Here is a 26,756-nt window from a genome sequence, read left to right as displayed (position 1 = left end):
AGAGGTGGCAGACCATGGACTGTACTTGAGACTTGGTCTCTTAACAAGCCTGGGACCCTGAACAAATTACCTAAACTCTCATCTGTAAAGTGCTTTGATAATTTCTAAAACCCCCTTGTAGCGCGATCAATTTTTAATTGTCTCTTAATTAGTTCATCCAACTATATTAATACCTTCAACGAATATAATAAAAGACAGCTTCTGCCCTCAAAGAGTGGACAAGTCAGTAGGAAAAGTGAAGGCTTCACCCACAGCTCATTTACCCATTCAAGATCTAAACAAAATTCACAAAGGAGCCCAGCAGGGAATGAGGATGGAAAAGGGTGGAGAAACTCCATAGAAGCTCTTAGGAGGAAGAGAGGGTCATTTATTATTTCAGGCCACCAAGTTTATTGAATGATTACTGTGTACTGGGCACTGGGGATCTTGAGGTGACCCACACAGATCAGGCCTCTAATGATGTTAACTTGCATTCTAGATGATGAAGAAAGAAAAAGAGGTTAAGAAATAAATCCAGATTGTGATAAGTTCTATGAAGGAAATAGGGTGATAATGAAAGAATAATTGTGGGTGTGTTTTACCTCAGCGGGCAGGCGTCCCCTCACGAAGCCCGGCAGCTGACTGTGCTCGATATACGGGTTGCTCAGGTGGGGCGGCCCCGAGCCAAAGGCGCCTTCAGGGCCCGCGTGCGGTGCCACGAGCTCAGCGCGGGTCCCTCATGCCCGGGAGCTCCGGGTGAACTCTCGGAAGGGCGGGAAACGCGACCGCAAAGACGCCGCGCCGGCTGCCGGAGGTCAGATGGACGGCGCTGAGGGGGCGGGGCTCGCCAGGGGCCTGTTAGCCACAGGCTCCCTCTTTTTGCATATTCATAAGGCCGAGAGGGGCGGGCCTCCCAAGCAAGCGTGAGAGGTAATGAATTATTCATGAGAAAGCATCTCGCCCCGCCCAGGAAGGACTCGATTATTTATAAGCCCGAGAGGCGTTTGGGCCAGAAAAAGCCGTTGAGTCCCCTTCACAGGGAGCCGTCGACCCGCTGAGGTGAGGGCTGCCCACACGCAAGCAATCCAGAGGAAAAGGGCGCTGAGTGCTGTCGTCTTGTTTTATGTTATTATTATAATTTTTTTCCTTTTCGTTTCTTTTTACTTGAGGCTTCAACTTTGATTTGAAAGTATTTCGCTGAGGCCTGAAGTATTCTGAGGAGTAGCGGGAAGCCTGGATCTGAGGGGAAGGACAGGGGGCGCCTCTAGGTAACATCCCCTCAAGGCTTGACGATGAAAAATTTCCCATTTACCAGGAGGAAAAACGTGGAGAGAACTGTTCCGGGAACACCCAGATTCTTACTATCTAGGTAGCTTTAAATTGAGATTTTGGTGGAAAAGAAGGAATCAGACCTGACGAGGACGCGGCAGCGGTAACTGGCCGCCAAGCGCTCTGTCAGGCCGACATCTGTGTTTTGCCATAAACTGGATGGGAGCTTTGGGGGGTTATCTTCTAGGTCAGGTTTTCTCCAGCCTTTGAGGTGTTCTGCCAGAATCAGCGGCTGGCGCAGATCAAGGCTGGAGGGGGCGGGATGAATCCCCATGGAATGGCCTCCTCTTTCACCTTACTCAGGGTTTGCCATTTAATCTCTGTGCACTTTGGTTCCCCAAAGTGGGCAGGGGAGAGAATGTCTTGTAACTCAAGATTAGCCAATTACTAAAATGTGCTCAATTGTGCAGAGTACTGGACGCGGTGTGCAGTACATCATGTTCTTGGCCGGTGAAAATGAAGAAAAAATATGGTTCTTGCCCGTAAAGGAGTTTTAATCTAATTAGGACAATAGTTTCTCCCCCATTGGGCCATAAATCTCTTGAGATGGGAACAGTATTTTACATCTTTGTAAGCCTACACAACGACTGGCACATTGTTGCCTAGTAAATGCTGAATGAATGAATAACTGAAGTAGCAAGAAGAAGATATTAAAAAAAACCAAAAGAGCATGAATAAATACCCAGCTAATATAGTGGAAACCATTTACCCTGAGTGAGCACGGAGTAGGGGAATTAACAGGACCAAATGGGATTTGTTAAAGTGGTGAATAATAATGTATGGAAGCAAACTCTGGGAAACCTCTGAATAACAGGATGACCTTTGGCAAACCAAGTCCCTTTGCTGGACTTGCCTCTTCTTTATAGCTTTATATTTTACATTTAAATCTATGATCCATTTTGAATTAATATTTGTATGTGGTGTCAGATTTAGGTTGAGGGTTTTGGGGTTTTTTCTATCTAAGGATGTCCTATTATTACAGCACTATTTGTTAAAAAGACTATCCTTCCTCCCCTGAACTGACTTTCCTTTTCTTTAAATGAAGGGATTGAATTAGTTGTAGAGGATGTCTCCTCTACCTTCCGACTCTATGATGTGAGCCCATTTATGTTAACATGTGCTTCCTATGAGTAAGGCCATCCTTCATGTCATACACATGACATATGTATAAGGAAGGTCATCTAGCTGCATCTTAGAATCCAGCTATTGGATATTATTCATTTGATAGAAAAGGGATTTTCTTGCTTAAAAAATAGTTTTGGAAGATTGAGAAAGTTGGGTAGACAGCATTAGGAAATCAACTATTATTGTCTTTGGACAAATGTAATGAAACTTTCGTTTCTTATGTCACTCAGAATGCCCCCCCCCCCAAAAAAAAACCCGATGGCTTAGGCCTTCAGAAACTAAACAACAGCTGGTCAATCTTCATCTGAATCTTGGATTCACACATAAAATGGTAAAATAGTAATTGTGCCACCACTTTAAATAGGGCAGTTGAGATGTAGGTCAAGAGGTGAGCACAGAGTGAGTCTTTAACTGAGAGGACACAGATTTGCCTCTTTCTTAAGGAGATCATAATCCTTGTCACAGAGTAAACATATTAAGCATAAAAGTGAATGGTACTGATGCTCTGTAAAGTTTCAGATGCTTGTAGATCCAATATGCAAGCAAATATATACGTGAAAGACATTTGAAAGCTAGAGTTCTGTTCTTAAAAGCCATAGTTATGAAATCTCTCATAAGTATTTAGATAATGAGTCAGAACAAGGTGATAAAAAAATCAGTAATTTTCTGAGAGTGCATGATCTGTGGAGTCATACCTCCTGGGGCTGTCAGCTTGTGAGCTTTCAAAATTAAGCAGAGTTTGTACTTGAATAGGAGACTTCTACAAACAACTGCTCAAAGGGAAAACAACAATAGCAACAGAATAGTTAGAGGTTGAAAGGAGTCTGGCTATTTAAAAACAATTATTTAGATCTTTTCTGCCTTCCTGAAGCCAGCTCATTTTATAGCACCAAAGAAAGACACTACCATGTTTAGAAATAAAGCAAGCAAGCCTAACAGCTAGGAAGATGCTGGTAGTACATCATTTTAGATGGAATGAAAGCAAAGGGGAATTTCATTGTGGAGCGTCATTGTGGAAAAAACCCCACATTGTGACTCAAAATTCTTGATTTTTATTCTCGGTTCTGCCTCTAAGGGGTTGATTGACCTTGGGTAAGTCAATTGATTTCTCTGGACCTTGATTATCTCATGTAGAAAATTAGATGTTCAGACTAGATGACATTTAAAGTTCCTTCTACTTCTAAAATTCTATAATTCTTTTCTAGACCCTTAATTCTTTCTTGTTCCTGTAGCACTTCTCTATTGACTCTGCAGACATTTATTGAGCACCTACTGTGTTCCAGCTGAGGATTCAAGAATGAACTAAACTAGACACAAAAGTTTATATATGATTCCACTTATATGAAATGTCCAGAATAGGCAAATCCATAGAGATGAAAAGTAGATTAGTGGTTGCAAGGGGTCAAGGGAGGGGAAAATGGGGCATGATTGCTAATTTCTTTTGGGGTAATGAAAATCTTCTGAAATTAGCTAGTAGCAATGGTTACAAAACTTCATGAATATACTAAAGCCCATTGAATTGTACCTTAAAAAAAACGTAAAAAATGAAAAATGAGCTAAGCAGATACAACTTTGCCCTCACATTATCTCACAGCAAGGTGGAGTGGATACATAAATGCAAAATGATATGGTATATATTACAGTGGGCACATAATCCGGACTTGGTAGGTGGTGGTGAACCAGGGAATAATTCCTTGAGAAAATTATACTAAGGCATGTCTAGGGGATGAGTAATAATTGGGAAGGGAGGAGGATGTTTCAGGCAGAAGGAGTATTACAAAAGCCGGAAAGCTAGAGAGAATATAGGGTAATTAAAGTGGACAAGAATACCTGGTGCATTAAAGTGTAAGGGAAAATGGTTGGAGACGTGGCTAAGGAGGCATGAGCCAGATCATGAGCCAGATCGGGGTAAGGAGTTTAGATTTTATCCTGAGGGCAGTGGGGAGCCATTGAAATATTTCAGTCTAGGAAGTTACATAATCAATTCTGTAATTTAGAAAGAAAATCCTGGCTGCAGTACAAAGAATAGACTGGAGAAGAGTAAGACCAGTGACGGGCAGAGTGGTGGTTGTAAAAGTACAGGCAAAAGATGAGGCTGATCTGATCTAAAGCAGAGATGACAACAATGTGAATAAAATGAGGAGTGGACATTTGAGAAATATTGAGACTGGATGTGGGAATGAGGGAAGGAACATGGTTGAGTCACAATTTTTAGGCCTGAGCATCTAGGTATTATTTGATGGTATCATTCAATTAGCTAACATACAGAAATAGGTTTGCAGGGGAAATAATTCACATTTGGATATGTTGGGAACATCAAAGTGGAACTGTCTCATAGTCAGAGGTATAGATCAGCACCTCCCAGAGGGACCTGAGTTGGAGATATACATATGAGAGTCATTAGAATAGAAATAGTAATTGAAACAATGGGAATGCATTTCTTCATCCAGGGAGTGTGTTTAGAAGTTAAAAAAAAAAAAAAAAAAAAAAGGAAAGGAAAGCTCCTATGATAGAACCTTGAAGGGCACCAAAAGCTAAGAAATGGGCAGGGAAAAAGTCTGAAAGTGGCAATGAGAAGGAACAACTGGGAGGCTGGAAGAAAACTAGGAGTTCAAATACTAATATAAACTTTTTAAAATAAACATGCTTTGTTATATACAATGAAATGTGTATCAGACAGTGTTACAAGTACCATACAAATAATGCCTCATTTAGGCCTCACAACAACCCTGTGATGTAGGTACTGTTACTGTCCCTACTTTACAGGTGGGGAAACCAAAGCACACAACCTGCACAAGACGATATAGCAACTGAATTGCAGATTGAGATTTGATTCTAGGCAGTTTGTCTCCAGAAGGGTTCACGTGCTTGACCCCATGCTATGTTTCCTCTCCAGATAAATATATGCCCCAATAAACACTGTAAGAGCCTTGGAAAGTTGGATTTGTTGTCTGCATTTTACAAAAAGGAAACTGAAGCCCAGAGATATTAAGTAATTTGACCAAATCACAGAGCTACTAGGTAGTTGAGCAGAATTTGAACCTAGGTTACTTACCTCCAAAGCCTTTCTCTTAGACTACACTGCTGGCTATTTTTCTTTGTATACATACATATGTGTATGTAAAATTCAACTTTACTTATTTTCCAAATGTTAATTCCGCAGGTATTTCCCAAGTGCTAATAGTGACTAGTTTTGAATCCCTTCTCAAAAGCAAGTACCCTGGGTGTCTGAGTTTTCAGTAATGGTATCAATTTAAACTAGGTTATCCATAAATTCCAAAAATATTCGTGAATGTAGTAAATGCGTTGTGTTCTAATTGGCTGATGCTATTTTCAGAGCTTTATATTCTAGAAATGTCTTCAGAATATCTTATGATCACAGAGAAAATTTTAAAACCCCACTTAATATAGAAAGCTATTTAAAAATCATTATTCCTCTTATTTATTGTCTCTAAGACTAATAACTACCGCAAAAGGGGGTGGTTTACCATGGTTTAATAGGCCAGAACTTATTGTAGTTACTTATTTTTCCCATTTTATTTCCTGAAGTTGTAAGGGTGACAGTTGATATGTTGAGTTAGTTTTGAAGGTTACACTCAGAAATGAAGGTTATAGTTTGAAGTCAACAAAAGATACCTTGGAATCTTAAGGACCAAAAGACTATTAGGTGGGGTTCAGTCTCATATGAAATCTTGTAAAAGAGTGTCCCCTAGTGCCACTCTGAAGAAGTAAATTGAGAGAAATTAAGTACTGTTTATAATCTCTATCACCACCTTGTGGCAGTGTCCTCAAATAATTCTGCCCTCTTTTATTTGCAAAATCTTTCAGAATCTTGCATTAATCTATACACAAAAACGGGTCACAGGCTATCTTGGGTGATCCAGAATGGAATTTCTTTAAGTGGGTTATTTTACAAATATTTTGGTCAGAACTCTATAAAACCTTGAAAAGAACCCCCAAGTAAGTCCTTTGAAAAGAAAAAGGGAAATTTGCTTCTTTTTTTGTGTTAGTGAAGTGATAGAAGTGAAAACCAGATATATTTTAAACGTTAATGCTTTTTGTTGTGGTCAAGTGTACATAACAAAATTCACCATCTCAACCATTCTTAAGTGTATAATTCACTGGCGCTAAATGCATTCACAATGTTATACAACCATCACCACTATCCATTTGTAGAATTTTTCATCATCCTAGGCAGAAATTCTGTACCCATTGAACTTCCCATTCCTTCCACCCTCCAGTCCCTGGTAACCTCTATTCTACTCTCTATCTCTCTGAATTTGACTACTTTAGGGATCTCTACCTATATATAGCAGGAATCCTGCTATATTTGTCCTTTCATGTCTGGTTTATTTCACTGAGCATAATGTCAAGTTTATCCATGTTGCAATGTGTATCTGAATTTCATTCCCTTTTAAGGCTGAATAATATTCCATTGTGTATATCACATTTTAAAAATCCACTCAACTGTTGTTGGACATTTGGGTCGCTTCTACATTTTGGTTATTGTAATTAATACTGTATGAACATTGGTGTATAAGTATCTATTTGAATACCTCCTTTCAATTCTTTTGGGTATATGCCTAGAAGTGGCTTTTCTAGATAATATGGTAAATATATTGAACTTTTTAAGTAACTGCCATACTGTTTTCCACAGCAATTACACCATTTTACATTTCTACCAACAGTGTACAAGGATTCCAATTTTCCCCCACCTTCACCAACGCATGTTATTTTCCTTTCTTTTTTTTTTTTGAATAGCCATCCTAATGGGTGTGAAGTATAAACATTAACTTTTGAGTTGACTTTGAAAATCAATTACACATGAAGTTAATTCAAGAAATATTTTTGAGCCCCTCCTATATAGAGAGAACTGTTACACTCTGAGGGAGTAACAAAGATGACTAAAATACATTGTTGAGTCTTTAGGTGCTTTACAATTCATTTTTCTCCTCCAAATGTATTTGGGAATAAGTAAGTTAAATTTTCATTGGGTGGTGGGAAAAAGTAATCCAGAGATCTTACAGTATTTGTGAAAACTGGTAATAAATATAAAAATGTTTGTTAAACTAATTCTCCAAAGAATACAGTCAAATGCTCACTATATAGTTGTTCTTTGGAAAATTCACAGTAAGGATGTGTTAGGCAAGGTCTCTAATTAATTTTTTTCTTTTACAGGTTAGATTTGTTAAAAGAATCCTGATACATTTCTATAATGGCCACTGCTCAGCTCTCTCGCTCTATCAGAATTCACAAGGCATCTAAGGTATTTATTCAGAATTAAAGAAAAACCGATGACTATTTACTGAGTTAGTTCAGAATCATGACTTTAATCTTTGGTGTTTTTTTGAAACAGCAGTTTTATCAGTTAATTGGCCCATAATATTCTGGCAGAGTATGTCTACATTTTAACTGGCTAATGGATTGAGGTTGTTCAGGAAATTAGAATGGATTCCTACAAAGTAACTTACTGGGTGCTTGTTTTGTGTTTATATATTTAGACTTTCTAGAGTAAAAGAAATCAGAAACAAAAAAAGATGTTTAAAGAGAATGGTTCTTTGTTAGACATTCACTTCCTGACACAATTAGGAAACTTCTGATGCACACTGTGATGTAATTACAAGAACTGAAGGAGAGAGCACTGAGAGAAACTTGGATGCTGGGGCCCAGGGGGAGCTTGCCGGGGGCAGGCAACCTTGCTACCTGGGCAAGTTTGTCTTGTCCCATGACATTCTCTGATGAATCTTTCATTTATTCATTGAGAGCTCAATATTATATAACTTATAGGCAATACTGTGTTATTCTCTGAGAGAATTAAAAAAAAAAGAATCTTCATCTTCCAGAAGTTTCTAATCTCATTAGGGAAATAAGATTCACAGGAGTTAAGTCAATATACAAAGTAGTATATGCATTAAGTATATGTGAAAAGAATAAAGCAACACAAATTATAGGAATTTAGAGATTTTATATAGACTGGAATGGTTTGTATATTCCTCAAGAAGGAGAAGGACTTAAAGTGGACCTTAAATAACGAAAAGGATTAGGATAGAGGAGAAAGAATTCTATGAGGAAAAACTAGCATATCCCTTGGCTCAGAATAAGAAGTGAGGTTGGCATGTTTCAGAGAATAACGAACATCCTTATTGGAGTGGAGTGTCATCATCTTGGACAGAAGTAGGAAATAAAATTGAATAAGAACTTTGGGGACAAATTAATGTGGATCTTAAAAGCAAGGGTAAGGAATTTTTGCTTTATTCTGCAATCAATGGCAAGTCAGCAGATTTGATCAGGACACTGAGTAAAATAATTGTTTTAGGAATATTAAGCTGTAGCAGAAGTAGGAAAGATTGAAGTTGAAGGAGAATTAGGGCAGAGAGAAAGCAGTCATCTTTCTGGCTCAAATTCAATATATTTACCAAGCAGACTCCTGATCTCTTTTAGTTTCTTTAGTATGCTTCCTTCCTGGGGGGTAAATGCTAAGTTGAGTATATGAAGTGCAATCAGCTTGGCAGTTATTTTTCTTACTGTAAACTAACAAATTGACCTTTTGCTATAAACAGATCTTTGTAGTTTGAACTACATGAGCTACTTCTCCCAGTATATTTTAAGTGACTATGATTTTGCCTCTTAATACTTAAAACAACAATAATAGTAAATATAGAAGCTAACATTTATTCAGCACTTACGATGTGCTAGGCCCTGTGCCAAGGGTTTTATATTATTATTTCAATTAAACCTCAAAATAAGGAGGATACACTGAAGCTCAGAGAAGTAAAGTAACTTGCCTTAGGTCACGTCATGTAGCTTAACAGCTAAGCTGCCAAACCTCACATATCCTTAGCACACTGTCTTATTAAAATAATTTATAATAGTGTTTTCTATTATCAAGCCACAGTATTTTCATGTATTAGACATTTATAAAAATATGAATGATTACCCTTAAAGATTTAGATCAGCTGAGCTGAGAGAAAAATCTCTGGAGTATAGAGAAGTAACAGAATTCTAAAGGCCTTTTCCAACCATTGATCTTCATTATTACAAATGACCTTTTAGATTCTGTATTTAAAGTAAATGTCTTTATATTTTCAGGTTATTTAATTTTACAAATGGTTATTATTCAAGTATTGCCTCTAAATTTTGGCATGTTTTCAATAAGTTATTATATATGTCCCATGGCAGCTATTACCCAATTACCCCCAAAGAACCTTAATTCCTAGGCCCCATGGGTGCAAAAAGCAATTTTCTGTCAAATTTTACACACATACACATACATACACATGCACATTACATACCTAATTCTCCTTCGACTTTAATCTTTCCTACTTCTGCTACAGCTTAATATTCCTAAAACAATTATTCACTGTCCTGGTCAAACCTGCTGCCTTTCCACTAGTTGCAGAATAAAGCATAATTTCCTTAGCCTGGCTTTTAAGATCCATATTAGTTTGTCCCCCAAATTCCTATCATACATGCAAGACTAATAATTTTATATATCTTTTTAACTAAATATAATACAGTTTGGAAAAAAGGAGGAACTGATCATTCATTTTCACTATATAGTGTAGCAAAGAAGTAAGCCTATATTGCAAAATCATGTCTAGAATGTCCAAAAGACATTATAGAATCAGATCTAGGTATGGAAAAGCTTTAGGGGAATTCTTTTTCATCTATAGGCATATTTGTGAGTAGTACCTGCCTCTAAGTAACAGAATTATTAAAACTTCAGCAGTTGAAATGTGCAGTATAATACAAAAAAAAAAACAAAACCAACCCTGAATTTGAATAAGGTAATCAGAGATTTATCATCCTGACTTCTACTAGTGTAGATCAGTCTCACCTGCTTTTGTACTTTTTATAAATGAAATCATACACTAGTACTCATTTGTATCATGTTTCTTGCGCTCAGCTTTATGTATGAGAGTCACTTATATTAAATTTACTTGTAGATCATTCATTCTCAATGATCTATAGTATATCACTGTGGTAATAAACCACCACTTGTTTATCCATTTCCTTGTTGACGGAAATTTGGGTAGTTTTCAGTTTGGGTCTATTACAAATAATGCTGTTATGACCATTCTTTTGGTGAACGTATGTTGAGTGTATACCTACAAGTGGAATACGGGTCACGAGATATGTTTATATTTAGCTTTAGTAGATATTACTAAGCAATTTCCCATAGAAGATGTACCCATTTATGCTCCTACAACCACTGTTTAAAGTCTTTTGAGCCATATCCTTGTCAACATTTGATATTTTCTAATTTTTAAAAATTTTAGTCATTTTGGTGAGTATATAATGTTATTGCATTGTGATTTTAATGTGCATTTCTCTGATGAAGTTCAAGCACTTTTTCATTGTTTATTGGCCATTTGGATATCCTTTTTTGTGAAGTGTTTGTTCAAGTCTTTTGCCCATTTTTCTTTCCAGGTGTCTTTTTCTTAGTGAATTTTAGGAGTTCTTTATACATTCTGGATATGAGTCCTTTGTCAGATGCTGAGAATATCTTCTTCCACTCTTGAATTGCCTCTTTGTTCTTAATAGTCTGTTAATGAACAGAAGTGCTTAAGTTTAATCTAGTTCAAATCATCAATATTCAGAAAGTACTTTAAAATTGTAATGTATTGACACAACACCAGCTGGAGTTCATGAGACATATTTGGTGCTTGGATTAAAGGAGACAGAAAAAAGCAGTGTCAGACTAGTTGTGACAAAAATGATCAAATTTTTATTTTTGTGTTAACACATGTACACAATAAACATTGAATGATATGACAAACACGTTGAAGTGATAACTCAAGATACCAAAAATCTATCAGCAAATATTCTATATGCAACATAACTATTAGTTGGTAGACACTTCTTATATACTGAAGTAAAATCCATGCATCTGTCACACTTATGGCATTTCTAATATGGCACACTATTTCTTAAGGCAGATTAGCCAATCTTTTAAGGAAAACTGTATAAATCATTTAATACATCACACACATACATACAAACTTTAGAAGGAACCTATTGTTAGCACTGATACATTTTTCTGGCAGGGGGAGGAGGTAATTAGGCTTATTTATTAATTAATTTATTTATTAATGGAGGCACTGGGGATTGAACCCAGGACCTTGTGCATGCTAAGCATGCACTCTACCACTGAGCTATACCCTCCCCCCAGCATTGATACTTTTTTGTAGAACATTCTGATATCTTACAGAACCTTAGTATTCTGCAGAACTCTAGCTTAAGTGAGGCACAGAGATATGGAAATACATGGCAGTAGCATAGTGGATGAATAGTAGTTCCACCTGGCTAGAGAGCAGGGTGCATAGGAGAGGGTAATGAAGTAGGGACAGAGGGCAGAGGGTGGTAAGGCAGGAAAGCTAGGCAAGCATAAGATTTGACATTTCTCAAATGCCTCACTTGAACTCTATCCTGTACGAACACGGGGAGTGTCATGGTAAGATCTGTATTCTTCAGAGACTAATGATGGCCACATGAAGGACAGAGTGAATGAAAGGAACTGTTGGAAGGAGATGAGAGGCTACTGCAGCCATAAAGGGGAGAAGTAAGCATATCCTGAGCCAAGGCAGTGGCAGTGACAAGGGAAAGGAGAAAACAGATTGGAGGACTCTTCTGGAGAGAATTAATAGGATTTAGTAATTGGATTTGGGATATGGAGGAGAGAGAGAAGCCAAAGATGACCCCACCGCTAGCTTGGATGATTGGAGTGGATGCTGATTCATTTGCCCAAGAATGAGATGTGGGATCAGGTTTTAGTCAGGGTGATAAACTGAGTTTGAGGGGTCTACAAAGTGGTCTAGGTGCAGATGTTCAGAAAATAGACATATAGAAGTCAGAACAGAAATAAGGACTTGAAGTCTTCTTTGTATATACTATACCTGAAGCAATGAGACTAGATGAAATTACCCAAGAAGAGAGCTTTGAAAAGGAAAAAGACTGAAGACAGAATTCTGGGGTGGGGCCAAAATTTAAAGAGCAGAAAAATTGGAAAAAATAAAAAACAATTGAGATAGATATGGAGGGAGGAATAGGTGAAAAAAGAAAAACCAAACAAAAAAACCAAAAGAGAATAGTATTAAGACAGCTGAGAAAAGACAGTGTAGGCAAAAGTGTCAAACTTTGCAGAGGAGTTTCATACTGTGAGGACTGAGACGAGGTCAATGCTAGGATATATTTTGTGACTTTGGAGAGAATACAGTAGAGGGGGGAAAAGACAGATTGCAGTGGGTTCTGAAGAGTGTGTGAAAGGAAAGCTTATACAATCACAGTAAAAAACCCCAGCTTTGCCTCAAATCCATGGATCATCATAAAATAAATTATATTAGTCTTGAATTACTTGGATAAATGTCTCTGCCTTTGCTCTGCTTTGCCTGAACATCTAATTTAATACAATATTCAAAGCCCTTTTCCTTTTGATTATCTATAAAGGTATCAGATTTGAAGTCTTGAAAGAGCTTTCCATTTTATTTCTGGTAATGGCATGATAGGCTGAATATATTAAAGAGTACTGATCTTTTTCTTTCTCCCCCCACCAGGAGACAATTTTCCCATCCCAAATCACTAATGAGCACGAGTCATTGATAATGGTGAAGAAACTCTTCGCTACTTCTATCTCATGCATTACATATCTAAGGGGCCTATTTCCAGAAAGCTCTTACGGAGAACGCCATTTGGATGGTAAAGTTTAACTAAATGGTTACTTTGGCTGGTGTTGCCCTTTTTCTCTATTTGGCAGGAATAAATGTTTAATTTCTCACAGAGTGTGCTAATTCCCAAGTCATGGATGGGCCTGTTCTTCAAGATCAATTTGCTAATTCATTTTCCATTTTAATTTCACTATGTTTAGTGGTTTTACTTATAGGAACCATTACTTCCTGGCTAGATACCAAATGACAGACTGAGGAGAAAAGAAATCTATCTGGACAAGCCCAGTAATTCTAAACCATACCTATAAAAGCAGCAACCAGATTGAAATCTATTTGGGTGCTGTACTTTGCACTAGTCTGTGCCTCAATTGAATTTGTTCTTTAAGGTAGGCTTTGGCATTGAGGAATTTTAACTGAGAAGTGTAATTCTTCCTGTTAACATATACAAATATACCAGGAAAAAAGATATACTCATGGCAAGCCTATTTGGTGATTAGCATGGATATTAAGACAATTATTATTCTAATCAGCTCTGATCTTTCTGAATTTTTCTCTTTTCTTCTTTTCTTCCTTTTATTTCTTGTGTCCTTAAACTCATGATTTCATTTCTTTATGTTACAAGCTGTTTCTGTCTCCTTTCCTTCTCTTCTATTAAAAAGAATGTACCTAGGACTCTTCAATTTTTCAAAAATCTTTCTGTTTAAAAAGCTGGATTGTGATAACAATTCAGAAAATCTTGCTGACTTGTCACTATAGTGGGAAGTATCATTTGGAAAATAAGTGCAGAGAGCTACAAGTTTCCTTGTAAGATGTTATTTTTCAAAATCTAACTACTTTAAATTTCTCAGTCTGTATTTAATGATATACTTTGGCCTCATTCCAATCTAATTTTCTTAAATTCTCTACATGAACATCAGTGAAATGCATGTGTGCTATAAACATAAAAGCATGGTATCTGCAACTGTAACAACCTCATTTGTATTATGTTCTCTTTTGGTGTCTAGGATATAAATCTGTAATAGTGAAAATGTTTATATATAGCATATAGTTGCAGTTTCTCCTTTTGTTTGGAATATAGAATTGGTAAAAAAGACATGTTTTGGGTAATTAAGCACTTATTATGGGCCAGTCGCTAGCTTAGGCATGGAGGGTGATACCATTCTTTATAGCTTTATTTTTTGTGACAGTTTTAGTGGAAGTGACATATCTCCCTCTCAATGTACTTAAAGTAGCATACATCATAAAAATGTTCAGTACTCCTATATTACTCTTTTTTTTTTTTTTGGGCAATCTCTAAACGTTATACCAACATGGAATAATTTTAATATCCCTTAATAGCAATAGAGGTAACATCAATTTTAGGATAGGAAATCAATATGAAAAGGTGAAGTGACTTATATAAAGTCATACATGAATCAGTAATTGACTTTAGACTGATCTACACCAAAATGTGTAATATGATTTTCCTATTCTTCCTTCCTATAGTAAGGTAGTTGAATTTCAGATAGAAATTAATATTTGAGAATAATCCGTGGCAATATTTTTCATCTGTTTTTTTTTCCACTGAGAGGGAGAGAAACACCATAGAAGTGATTTGAGATTGAGGTGTATGTTTTAAATTGGTTAATGGAGATGGCCTCAATACTACCCTATGATTACTTATGATTTAGCAGAAGCAGAGAAATGACACAAGTTGATTTTGTAAGCAACTCAGTTGTGCTACGTTATAGAAAGGAAGACTGCTGATATACAATAAAAATTGGAACTAAGCCAATTATCAACATAGGATTTATTTTTAAATTAGATATTTAGAGATTCAAAACATTTTTATAAGCTATAAAACTAAGTGAGTTATATGGATAAAATCATTAAAGGAAATACCCTTATTTAGCACAGACAATTTTAGTACAGCAGACTGTGTTTCTATTTTTGTAGACCTCACTTTAAAAATCCTCAGAGAAGATAAAAAATGTCCTGGGTCACTGCATATTATCAAGTGGTAAGTAACTGAAATTCCACCCAAGTTGAACAACATTATTTTTATCATGGCTGAAATTACCCGTAAGACTTTATTTGGTAAGAACCTTTCCTTAAAACCATTGCCTTCTTCCTTTCTTTTCGTATTTCTTTTTACACAATTTCCTACAAATGTGTAACAATTATTCAGTATTATTTTAAGATACTGATTTAGTTTTGCTTTTGAAGAAAATAGACTTTCTTTATACAAGAAAGAAAAATATCAATCAAAATTTGATTACTCATCATATGCATGTCAGTGTCCTAAACATTACAAGAGGCAAAATGAAAAATAAGATGTGGTTCCCTACCTCAAAATTGTTTATCTATTATTTATGAAGTACTATCAACTTATTAAAAAATACTAGGAGTTTTAAAAAAATGATTAAATGGGAAAGGTGAAATGATTATCAATTTAATGTATTTCAAAGCAAACAATGTAAATCAATTCTGTACTTGAGATTCTTTTTGGCTTTGCATCTGGTCCAAATTGACATCGAACATTTATTTCTTGACAGGATTCAAGGTTGTTTTGATGCTTTGGAAAAGAGATACGTAAGAATGTTTTTAAATTTATACCAGAATCAAAGGCTCATCCTTTATCCCTTTAAAAGAAAAGCTTAGCCTTTATTTTGTTGTGTTTTAGCAGTATACTGTCTTACCCTTGCATTCATGAACAAATTTCTTTTTATTTTATGTCTTTGTAGTCCTGTTGATATCTCATTTACATCAATTAGCAATGAAACCCTCATTTTTCTTTTTTACGTACTTGTATCTTTTTGACCACAGAATTTCCTCTGAAGTCACTGGAAGAGATCCACAGGATGTGGGACAGGGGAGACAAGAATCTGGCATTTAGCACATTGAACATGTTCAAAATACTGGCGATTCAATTTGCAGATATTGCAGAAAGGAAAAAATGGACGAATAATTGGTTTTATTCTATGTCAGTTTTTTTTTTTTGCTAGCTATATTTGGCACATGTATATAATCTGGTTCCTCAAAACAGCTAGTATTGTAGCTTGAATTTTTTTAAAATGCAGCTTGAATTTTAAGTGCATTAGATCTTTCTTGCTGCCCAAGACAGCTACGAAGGGTGTAAAAATTAGAGGCTCCAGTCCTAGCTGACGAGTCAGTATGTATATAAATGAGTTTTCCATCACTGCTTTCTCCCCCATTCCCCATCTGTGTCTTCTTTTTACTCCTCTTCAATTCCTATTCCTTTAAGAACCGTTATGGTGGAGCAAGCCTTACATTGGATTATTTAGTTGCACTGGTACATTTCCTTTTTCACTGAACAGTTATTACTTATGATTTATTAAACACTGACCTGGGAGACTGAGGAATATAAAAGTAAAACAGATACGGGGTTGTGCTCACAAAGACCATGGCAGAAGATAAATGACATTCATATGCATGGCTGATGATCAGCTATCGCATACTGGCATAACTGTACCTGTTGTTAAAATATTGAAGTATTCTATATCAGGTGGTAAATAGTTGTTTCTCTGAGACCCCCAATGACTCCCACCAGTCCTCCCCCTCCCCCAACCAGTGTCTCTGTTGGGATCTCTTCAGACTATTCCACAATCTAGCAACTAAAGGGCTGGCACCTGGCCCAGGGGGAGCATCCAGGAACCCAGCTCCAGGGCTAAGTTGGCATCTTTTCTGATTGGTCAGTACCTGTGCCATGTTGGGCTGTTACATTTTGATTTTTTCATATCTATTTGATATTTTTACATAAAATATCACCTTTATCACAAATATAAATAACCATAATATTCGTTAGAAAGCATTGCTTGCCAAAGGCAAGATACTGATCATGTGCAGTGGAAGTATGGACAAGGCGGGGTTATACCCAGTGAGGGGCATGGAGGAAATCTGTCGGAGAAGATGACTTCTGGGATTGAAGACTGTCAGTATTTAGACGGGTTGAGACGAGGAGAAGGTCACCACCAGTACACGGAACAGCACTCATCCATCTCCCTTGTCCACTCCTTTAGCAGCAGTTCCTGAGTGTCCATCACTGAGGGGCAGCACAATACAGTTAGGAGCCCAAGCTTTAGAAAATGTCAGTCTGAAGCGACTCCTAGTTCTGCCACTTAGTATCTTGTGATCTTGGGCATGTAACCTATTTCTTGGTAAGTTTCTTTACAGTAAAACAGGAATAATAACAGAATCTACCTCTTAGGATTGTTTGAGAATTAAATGAGTTAATAATCTAAAGGAGTAGTTTTCAAACACTAGCTTGCATCAGAATCACCTGGAGGACTTATTAAAACACACATTGCCAGGCTCCACCCCAGAATTTCTGGTGTGAGAATTTGCATTTCAGATCAATTCCAAGTGATGCTGGGACCACTGCTCTGAGGATTGTACTTTCCAAGGCATCACTCTCTCCATTGCTCACCATGTTCAAGCCACACAAGGATTCCAGAGTATGCCAAGTGCCTTTTACCTTTGTACATATTGCTCCTTTTGCCTGCAAAATTCTCTTCCTTACTTTATGCCCTTTATCTGGCTGATTCCAATGTATCCTTCAGGTCTCAGCCTAAATATTTACCTCCTTAAGGAGGCCTTTCCTGACACACACCTCCCACCGTTCTCCCAGCCTAGATTGTCTCTCTCTTTAATGTTCTCAGGCGCCCTGTGCTGCTGCTTCGTAGCAATTAACACAAGTATAATGATGTGCTTCTCTGTGTGATTTTCTGTTCTCCCGTGCTGGTGGCCATGTTCTTTGAGATCAGGGGCCATTTCTATTTTTGAAAGAATGAATGAGTGAATTAGTAATTAAATAATTCCTATAAATTAGAGTTTCACTGTGTAGCCTTAAAATCAATTGTATGCAGTAACCAAAATGGCCACACAGTGTCACTAACGTTTTAGTCCGTTGGATGAAATAGGTGAATACTTTGATACGAAATTATGGTCCTAAAATTTTCTAATTTGTATCCTAGTTTTTAAAAATTTGTGATAGGCTTGATTATATCTCTATCTCTGTATATATTCTATTATTCTGTCAAACAGAAAATCTATTTATAGTAATGTATACATAGGGAGGACAAAAGTTTTATAGACACATCAGATTTCAGATTTTTTGCTTTAGTAGATTACTTTCGAAAGGCAAAATGTTTTAGAGATGCTTATGGCATATTTAATTTTTAGTAATAATGAATTATTTTGTGTATATTTTACCTCCTAAATTGGAACATAACTTATAGAGAGTAGGATAGTTATGTGTTTTTTTGCATCCCCTCCTTCCCAGCAGAACCCTGAGTGTGTAATAAACAATCACTTGAATGAATGATTAATATCTGTTTCTCTGATCTTCTGAATATTTTTTCTACCCAAATCTTTGTAACTTCTTTGAAGTTATATTTTAATTAGTCTTTATTGAAAATAATAATAATATAGGTGCAAGTATATAATAACAATAGTTTTCTTTTCTCTTAAAGCTACACATGGCAGTACTTACAGTAAGTACACATTTAAAGACCAAGCCTCTGTCTCTGTTTCATTGTCTTTTAGAAAGTGAAATATTAAAACAGCATTTCCCCCCATTCTACCTGAATTTCATTGTCTATCCTATGACATTTTGGAATTCAAAAAAAAAAAATAGACTCTATCAGAAGTTTTAATAAAAGATCATAACCTATATATTTCTTTGACATGTTACTATACAGGGAGAGGTCGGTAGCATGTACCCTCTGCTTCATCTACTGGCTATCAGGATTTCACTGTTTGAGTTACTTTATATAAAGTTTTCATTTTTGAAGTTTTGTAGACTTTTTTGAAGTTTTGTATACTTCTGGTATAACATGGTAGATGTAGTCAAGAATAGAAGGAAAATAAGATACCACTGAGAGTCTTAGATATACGACTTATTTAAAAATTTTTAAACCATAACAGATTTTTTAGAATTTGTTTGAAGTTCAGTCACAGTAATCAAAGGTATCAATTTCCTTATAGTCAGTGTTCACAGAATACTAGAAAGACTGTCTACGTTCATAAAACAAGAGCTTATTCTATCTCTAGATTGAAATATGTATCTCAGCACTCACTTAGTATAGCACCAGCTGAACTCTTCACATAGCAGATGTATTCTGTGAAGACTAACCTAGTAAGTTTCAGAAACTAAATGTTGTTTATTTTTCCTTAAATAGCTTTATACAAATCCCAAGGAACCTGAGGTAAGAACACACAGAGATGAGCAGTATATGTATGTTATATTTAAATATGTTTATCTGAGTTGAGGCTATAGGTTATACCTCTAGACTACCATATGAGCAAAGTAACTCCCAGTGAGCTCTTCCAGGGTGTTTTATTATAAAGACACCAATTCTTTATTATGGGAGTTTTAAAGCTACCTAGGCACGCTGGGGAAAAAAGCATTGGGTAGAACAAGCCTATTCCCTAACACTCTAACAGTAAGAATCTCTGCTTGTATGAAAACCACATTTTACTTTTATTTTAACTGATGCCAAATTCTTTGTTTGTGGCCTTTTTGGCATAATGCTAAACTTTTTTTTTTAATGGCTAACTAAATTCTCCCCCTTTTGATCTTTTCATAGATTTTCAAGCTTTACCTCTTTACTTCTCTCTCTAAATTTCTTCCCTCTGCTTATTGACTCCTACTCATCCTCATCCTTGAGGCCAACTTATGTTCAAAACATTTATGAAAGCCTCCTTGGCTGTTTTGTGCACGCTAATATCTTCCTTCTCTAAATTCTTTTTCCAGCAGGACCTCACAATTTCATATAGATTACTTTATCTCCCTAATCAGATTGTGAATTCTTGAGGACAAGAGTCTTGCCTTGTTTTCTGCCTCCCAGAGTGAATGTCATAGTCCCAGACATGTAATGGTTTCTTGTGTGTGGCAGCTGTGGTGTGGCACAGAAGTGGAGGGAGAAGCCCTTCCTGCTTTCTTCTCATTCTGCCCTCTTTATTTTCCTCCCAGCTTTCTTTCCTCTTCCCTTTCTTTTCCCTTGCTTTCAATTTTCCTTCCGTAAGCCTATGGATTTAGCCTAACTGTTGACCTTTGAGACTAAGTTAAGCACTTTTTAGCTTTTAATATTCTTTCTTGGCAATATTATAAATATCTGTTTGAGCAAGGCAGAAGAAAACTGGTTTGTACAGGTGGGTAACAATTCCTCAATGTCCAAGCTACCTTTTTTTTAAAAATCTTTGTCTCCTGTTTAGTTTCTTTCTTTTTTTTTTTTTTCCTGGTAGGTGTGAGGGAAGTTTTCCAAACTAAGATCTCCTGATAAATTATTAATAAATTGGTCATTTCTTTAGTGCAATAAATTATTACATTTTTTTATTCATGCAAAACTCCTAGTCTGAAACTAGTGGTTTTGAGATAGTGAAATGCTGAGGAAATTGGGCTTATCTACCAAAAAATATTACAGAATGGAAGAAAACTGTTAAATGAGCCTTGATGCAGGCAATATATATGATAACAAAGTTAGGAAACAAAAGCTTATTATATGATGAATTCTGAGCTATCATTTACGACCCAGAAAAAAAATTTTTGAACTCTTGCAGATTATTTCCTTTAGCAGTGAGTGATCCCTAATCTCTATGTGTTCATGGCACACATGATTGCTAGAAAATTTGATGGCATGTTTAAGGGTGTTAAAAGACTCAACAGGACACCAAACATGTCAGCAATAATTACAGTATATCTATGACATGGATATGTTCGCAGTGCCTGAAAGTATCCATGGGGTTACACTGCTTTGTGGTTGCTGTTCAGCAGCTAATCACTGGTAGAACAATTTACCTCTTTGATTTTGTTCTTTTATATACTTGCAAAACAACATTCTCACATAAACAGTCTGTCTTTGGCATGTATCTGATATGGTGCCGTGATTCTTGGCTCATATTGGTAGAAGTATGTCCTCCCCTAAGCAAAACAATACTCACATTAACAACATTAACATGTACTTGAAGCAAAAATAAATTTCACACGTGGATTAAAATTTGCAGCACTCTTGTGAAGGGTCTGCATGGTATGCCAGTTGAGAACCTCTGTCTTAAATAAGTGTGCTTCCCCAGTCCAGAGACCAACAGAGTTTTGGGCATCACACAAAGTTGTGGTGCTTCTGCACTTGAGGTTTTGTTCTGATTGCTCCATCTCAAGAAAGAGATGAAGTGACGAAAGTAACTGAAGTAGTGAAGAGTGACAATGTGGCTTTTCTATAGCCACACACTACAGAATGGGTGGAGGGTGTTAATAAGATATGTAAGCCAAAATGTAAATATATTAAGAAAATGTTTACACAGCTTAATGCATGACAGACTCTTAAAGAATTACTGTATTTGAATTTTGTGATGACACAATTCTTACTGTTTCACCCTGTTTTTCTTTGTGCCTATTAGAGGTGGTCAACACGACTTTTAATAGCCTGCTTCAGGAACTGAACTATAGATGGTCCCTGCTTCTAGCCACAATATACTTTTGAGAGACTCTGTTTAAAAAAAAACCTGTAGGATGAAATCCTAATTGAATATGAACTCTATCCTGGCTGAATATTTATTCATTCAGCAAATATTAACTGGGTTTCCTTCATGTGCCTGAGACACAGGAGTCAATGGGATAAACAAGGTCCCTGCTGTCTGGAAACAACGTTCTTATGAGGGAGGATGAACAATAAACAAAAATTGAGCAAAACAGTTACAGATGGATCATAGTGCTATGAAGAAAATAAAAGAAGGTGATAAGCTGGAGAGTACTGAGGTGGGGAATAGGGGAAGAAAGCCTGGAGGGTAGTTCCTGGAGGGGCTGCCGTTTGAGCTGAGACTGGTTGGTTAGAAGAGTCACCTCATGCAGCTCTGTGAGAAGCAATAGCTTGCAACTGGCAGAACCACAAAGTAGTTTGCACTGCAGACAATGGAGCCGCATACCAGTTCTGCTTACTAGCTTCATCTATAATGATGTAATCCCTGCTCAGAATGAATAGATGTAGAGCAGTTAGGCAGACGTGCCCGAATATTATCATCATTATCGTCAACTGAAGGCAGCATATTCCAGACTATGGTTGTATAAAGGCCAGAAGGCAGGAAGGCATCTTGTGTGTCCAGGGACAGAGAGGGGTCCCTGAGCTTGGAGCTGAATGAGTGGGAGGGGAAAAGGCAGGAGATAAGTTCAGAGAGGTAGGCAGGAGATAAGTTCAGAGAGGTAGGCAGGGGACAGATGAGTAAGACCTTGTGGGCCAAGGTAAATTTTGGATTTTATTTTAAGGGCAGTGGGAAACCACTAGTAAAAGAGTGACATGATCTGATTTGTATTTTCAAAATTTTTTGGCCATAGAACAGAGAATGAATTATAGGAGGAGGAATTTGGAAGCAAGCAGATCAGATGGAAAGAGATGGTGGTGGCTTGAGTAGGGTGAAGAGAACCAGGCAGATTTGGGATACGCTTTGGAGACAGACTGAAAAGTCTAGCCAGTGGACTGGAATGCAGAGGGAGAAGGGAAAGCTGTTCCTGTTGCTTTTTTGTTGGTCCAGGTGGATGCATTCAATATGATTAATAGAAGCGATTGGTGAGCAATTTATAGGCTCATCTTTATTAGGCAAAACATTAATCTGAAAAGCAGGACAATGTTTTATGGGTGTTAAGAAGAGATTAGTGGCTGCTGTAAATATACCTTCCTTGATCAGTCAGAATCAGACTGAAGTTATAAGGATTAGCATCTTCTGCAAAACAATGATAAATGTAACTCTTTTATTAGTTGCATCAGGGACCAAATACTAAAGTGTTAATAAAATTATCAACCACTAAAGGATCTACTCTTGATATAATTTTAAATATAAAAGGTAGCTCAGAGCTTTACAAAGCTAGTGTTGGTTGAGAAACACGGGCAGGCAGGAAGAATAGGCAATGTTTACTCGACAGGGCATCTACACCGCACATCAGGGAAGAGAGGATGCTGTGTATCTAACCCGTCTGGAGTGAGCCTGCTGCTGTAGGCACCTCTAGCCTCACGTACATCTCCTATCCCACTCACAAAGCAGCCTTCCGAGCTTGGTTTGATTTCTCAAGGAGACTGTTTTGCTAGAAAAAATACTTTCCTCTTAAAATTAACTCCATTACAAATCAATCTTCTTAGAGTTAATTTAAGCAGTATGAGCTAGTTTCCCCAGGACCTGCTCACCTGTGATTAATGGGATATCAAATCATAGAATAAAGTAATAAGAACATTGTGATTTTTTCTGATCAATCCAACATTCCCATTTCCACATTGCCAAGGGACAAACACTGAAACAGATGAATGAAGGGTATTTTTTTGAGTTCTGACTGAAACTCATACCCTTTGCCTGTGTTAGCACCTTCTCCAGCTCTGTGGACAGACTCTAGTTGACCCTTGAACAGCGCGAGGATTAGGGGTGGCAACCCCCCTGCAGTGGGAAATCTGTGTATAATTTACAGTAGGGCCTCCAGGTACTCGGTTCCTCTGTATCCTTGGTTCTGCATCCTTGGATTCAACAACCATGCATCATGTACAACTGTAGTGTTTGCTACTGAAAAAAATCAGTGTACAAGTGGGCCTACCCTGTTCAAGCCTGTGTTGTTCAAGGGTCAGCTGTATATGCATCTGGGTCCAATGTTAGCTTCAACTACTAGGCAGTCATTTTATTTTAAATAGAGTGCCTCTCTCATGAGGAAATTTGTCCCTCTTTATTTCTAGCTTATTTATATCTATCTTTGTCCCTATTTATAGCATTGGTATCTAGTTTTTAGTGCAGAATCAAAAAAACAAAACAAAAACAAAAACCTGATACCATAGCTCCTGGGTCCTTTTCAAATTTTTCAAGTTTTCCTGTTGCCCCTCTGGTCTTCCCTAAATTACTACAGGTAATGGTTCCCACTTCTTTGCACTCTAAAAATAGCCAACATGATCTTAAAAGATGCAAATCACTCCTATGCTTAAAACCCTTCAGTGGACTTCTGGTTTACTTAGAATAAAATCCAAACCCCTTACCATAGTTAATAAGGCCCCACAACTTCCTCTACAACCTCATCTCCTACACTCTCCCCCGTGCTCACTCATCCTCAGCCACGCGGCCTCCTCTCTGACCCTGGAAGATGCTTCCTTTCCTACTTTAGAGCCTTTACATGTTGTTCCTTCTTCCCCGGTGCCCGGCCCTTCCCCAGGTCTGCACACGACTGGCCCCTCTTGTCACTGAGGCTCAGCTCACATGTCACCTCTTCAGTAAGGCCCTCCTCGGCCTTTCCAAACCAGATCAGCACCTCCTTCCTTCTGTACTGTCACAGCAGCTGCTTTGTGTTCTTCACAGCACTTATTACTATCTGAAATTATTTTATTTACTTACTTTTTTATTGACCATTTCTCCCCAAAGTCTGTAAACTCCAGAACAACAGGCACCTTTTTGGTCACGTTCACAACTGTGACTCCAGTGTCTGACACAAAGTGGACCTTCCCATAAAAATCTGCTTCATGAGTAAATGGTTTCTTAACTGGTTCCACTGCTATTTACCAAAGCCAGGTCAGACACTTGACTGTGTGCTTTAATTTCTCCAGCCTTAAAATGGTAACAATAGGATATGCCATCTAACTCATTTTTAGCATGGAGGGAGAAAATTTGTTGTCCTTATATCTGGAAATACTACTCCTGAATAATGTAATGCTGTGAAACAGACAGGTATGTAGGAAGTATAGTAGGTATAAAATAAAAGTGTTCCTTACCTATTATCAGATAAGATTCTGGTCTTTGCTTTAAATAATTTCTTTCTCCATTCCCTTTGATATTTCTAGAAAGTGACTGAGATATACCAGTTCAAATTCAAATACACAAAAGAAGGAGCCACCATGGATTTTGACAGGTAGAATCTAATCATTTAATAAACATGAGAAGTACATAGGATTGAGGTAAACATAAGCCTCTTGTGGCCAGAGACAGCCCTAGGAATATTATTTTGGCAGTGATGTGGAGAGTGTGGACAAGAAGAAAAGCAGGAAGAATAGATAGTCATTGTCATCATCCATGTAAGAGTGAGGAGGGGATGCCTCTGAGAAATAACCACATGGTACAAAGGCCCAGAACTGATGATTGAGTTTATACTTGGAGAGCTGTAGAAATGTGCATGAGCTGATCTCACAAATGAACGAACTGACCTACAGTGTCTAAGTGACTTGACTGGGGTCATTCAGCTAGTTAGGAGCAGAGCCAATATTAAATGTCAAGCCCACTGTTCCCACTATTATAGTATGCGGTTATTTGTAAATCAAGTTTGTAAAATAACAGGTCACATTTAAAATGCCTTCAATAAAAAAAAACAAATTAAAAAATGTCTTAAGGGAACTCACTACTTAAGAAATTCTTTGTATAGACATTGCAAAAATACAATAATTCCTCTAATTTACATTCTAAAGTAGTCTCAAGAGTGTCCTGAGTTTAGTTTATATTTATTTGATCATAGAATAAAAAGTTTTGTTCTTTTTGAAATAGATTTTCAATATTATATGTGATTGAAAAGGCTGCTGTTTTTCTATGTGGCTATAGCAGTAGTACAAGCTTCGAAAGTGGGACAAACAGTGACGACATTAAGAAAGCCAGTGTTCTACTGATCCGTAAATTGTACATACTGATGCAGAACCTTGGACCCCTTCCTAACGATGTTATACTTACCATGAAACTCCACTACTATAATGCAGGTAGGTGGACACCTCTCGTGCAATTCCTTCTGAAGTGCTGAAGTAATATTTTGGATAAATAGAAGGATTTTGGCAAGTATCTGAAAGAGATGTATGTTATTACATATGAAAGATTAACCTGACTTGTTCTCCTGAAACTCAGTGTTGTTGGCTTTCTGCCCTTTTCATTTGCAGTGACCCCACATGATTACCAACCCCCTGGTTTTAAAGAAGGGGTGAACTCACACTTCCTGCTGTTCGAGGGGGAGCCTGTAAATCTGCAAGTGGGATTGGTCTCCACTGGCTTTCATAGCATGAAAGTAAAAGTCACAACCGAGGCCACCAGAGTGTCTGATTTGGAGAACAATCTATTCCAGGAGAGCAGTACTACGGAGATTGCCCATCAAGGACTAGACTGCGACGAGGAGGAAGAGGAGTGCGACAATCACGTAAGGCGGAGCTTAGTAACTCCTCGCTTCAGTTTAACACTGTTGACGTTTTTCGGTTCCTACACAGGTCATATCATAGTAAGGGTCCAATACAGTGTGCTGGATATAAAAACGAAAACAAGACTAGCGCCTGACCTCAAGGAGTCTTTATTCTAAAAAAAGGCACTGTCTTCAAGAAGGAAATATACTTTGTTAAATGACATTGTCCATGGCTAGGAGAAAAAAAGATTTTCTAATATATTTCTTTTATAAAACGTACCCATGAATTTAGGGAATTTGGGAGTTTCTTTCTTTAATTTAAAAGAGCATATTAAACACATTTTAAAATATTCTAGGTATCTATTCATGCTCACTTGGAAGTATAAGCAAGTTCTTGATCCCTGGGGTAGAATAATGTTACGGATAAATCTAAGTCAGCATTAAAACAAAATGGTAGTCAATCCTTGGTTATGTGGAGAGAGACCAGCTTTGGGGGTAGGTCACTGGGGAAAACCAGGGAGCTGGTGATTTGGAGCCAATGGAGCCAAAAAGGTAGG

The 26,756-nt window shown here is 37.3% G+C and overlaps 1 protein-coding gene across 1 annotated transcript in view; it reads left to right on the top strand.

Moving 5' to 3' along the window:
• The first annotated feature begins 7,611 nt into the window (after positions 1-7,611).
• HORMAD2 (HORMA domain containing 2) overlaps positions 7,612-26,756 on the top strand; it is a 48,869-nt gene continuing 29,724 nt past the window's right edge. Inside the window, exons 1-9 of the mRNA XM_032471354.1 lie at positions 7,612-7,699; positions 12,987-13,128; positions 15,033-15,096; positions 15,632-15,668; positions 18,569-18,589; positions 19,277-19,303; positions 24,893-24,960; positions 25,641-25,792; positions 25,967-26,220. Of these exons, the coding sequence (XP_032327245.1) occupies positions 7,649-7,699; positions 12,987-13,128; positions 15,033-15,096; positions 15,632-15,668; positions 18,569-18,589; positions 19,277-19,303; positions 24,893-24,960; positions 25,641-25,792; positions 25,967-26,220 (816 nt within the window). The 5' untranslated portion in view covers positions 7,612-7,648. The remainder of the gene's footprint in view (positions 7,700-12,986; positions 13,129-15,032; positions 15,097-15,631; positions 15,669-18,568; positions 18,590-19,276; positions 19,304-24,892; positions 24,961-25,640; positions 25,793-25,966; positions 26,221-26,756) is intronic.

The sequence above is a fragment of the Camelus ferus genome, chromosome 32 (genome assembly GCF_009834535.1).
Source record: "Camelus ferus isolate YT-003-E chromosome 32, BCGSAC_Cfer_1.0, whole genome shotgun sequence".
NCBI lineage: Eukaryota > Metazoa > Chordata > Mammalia > Artiodactyla > Camelidae > Camelus > Camelus ferus.
This window is presented reverse-complemented; position numbering and strand designations above follow the sequence as displayed.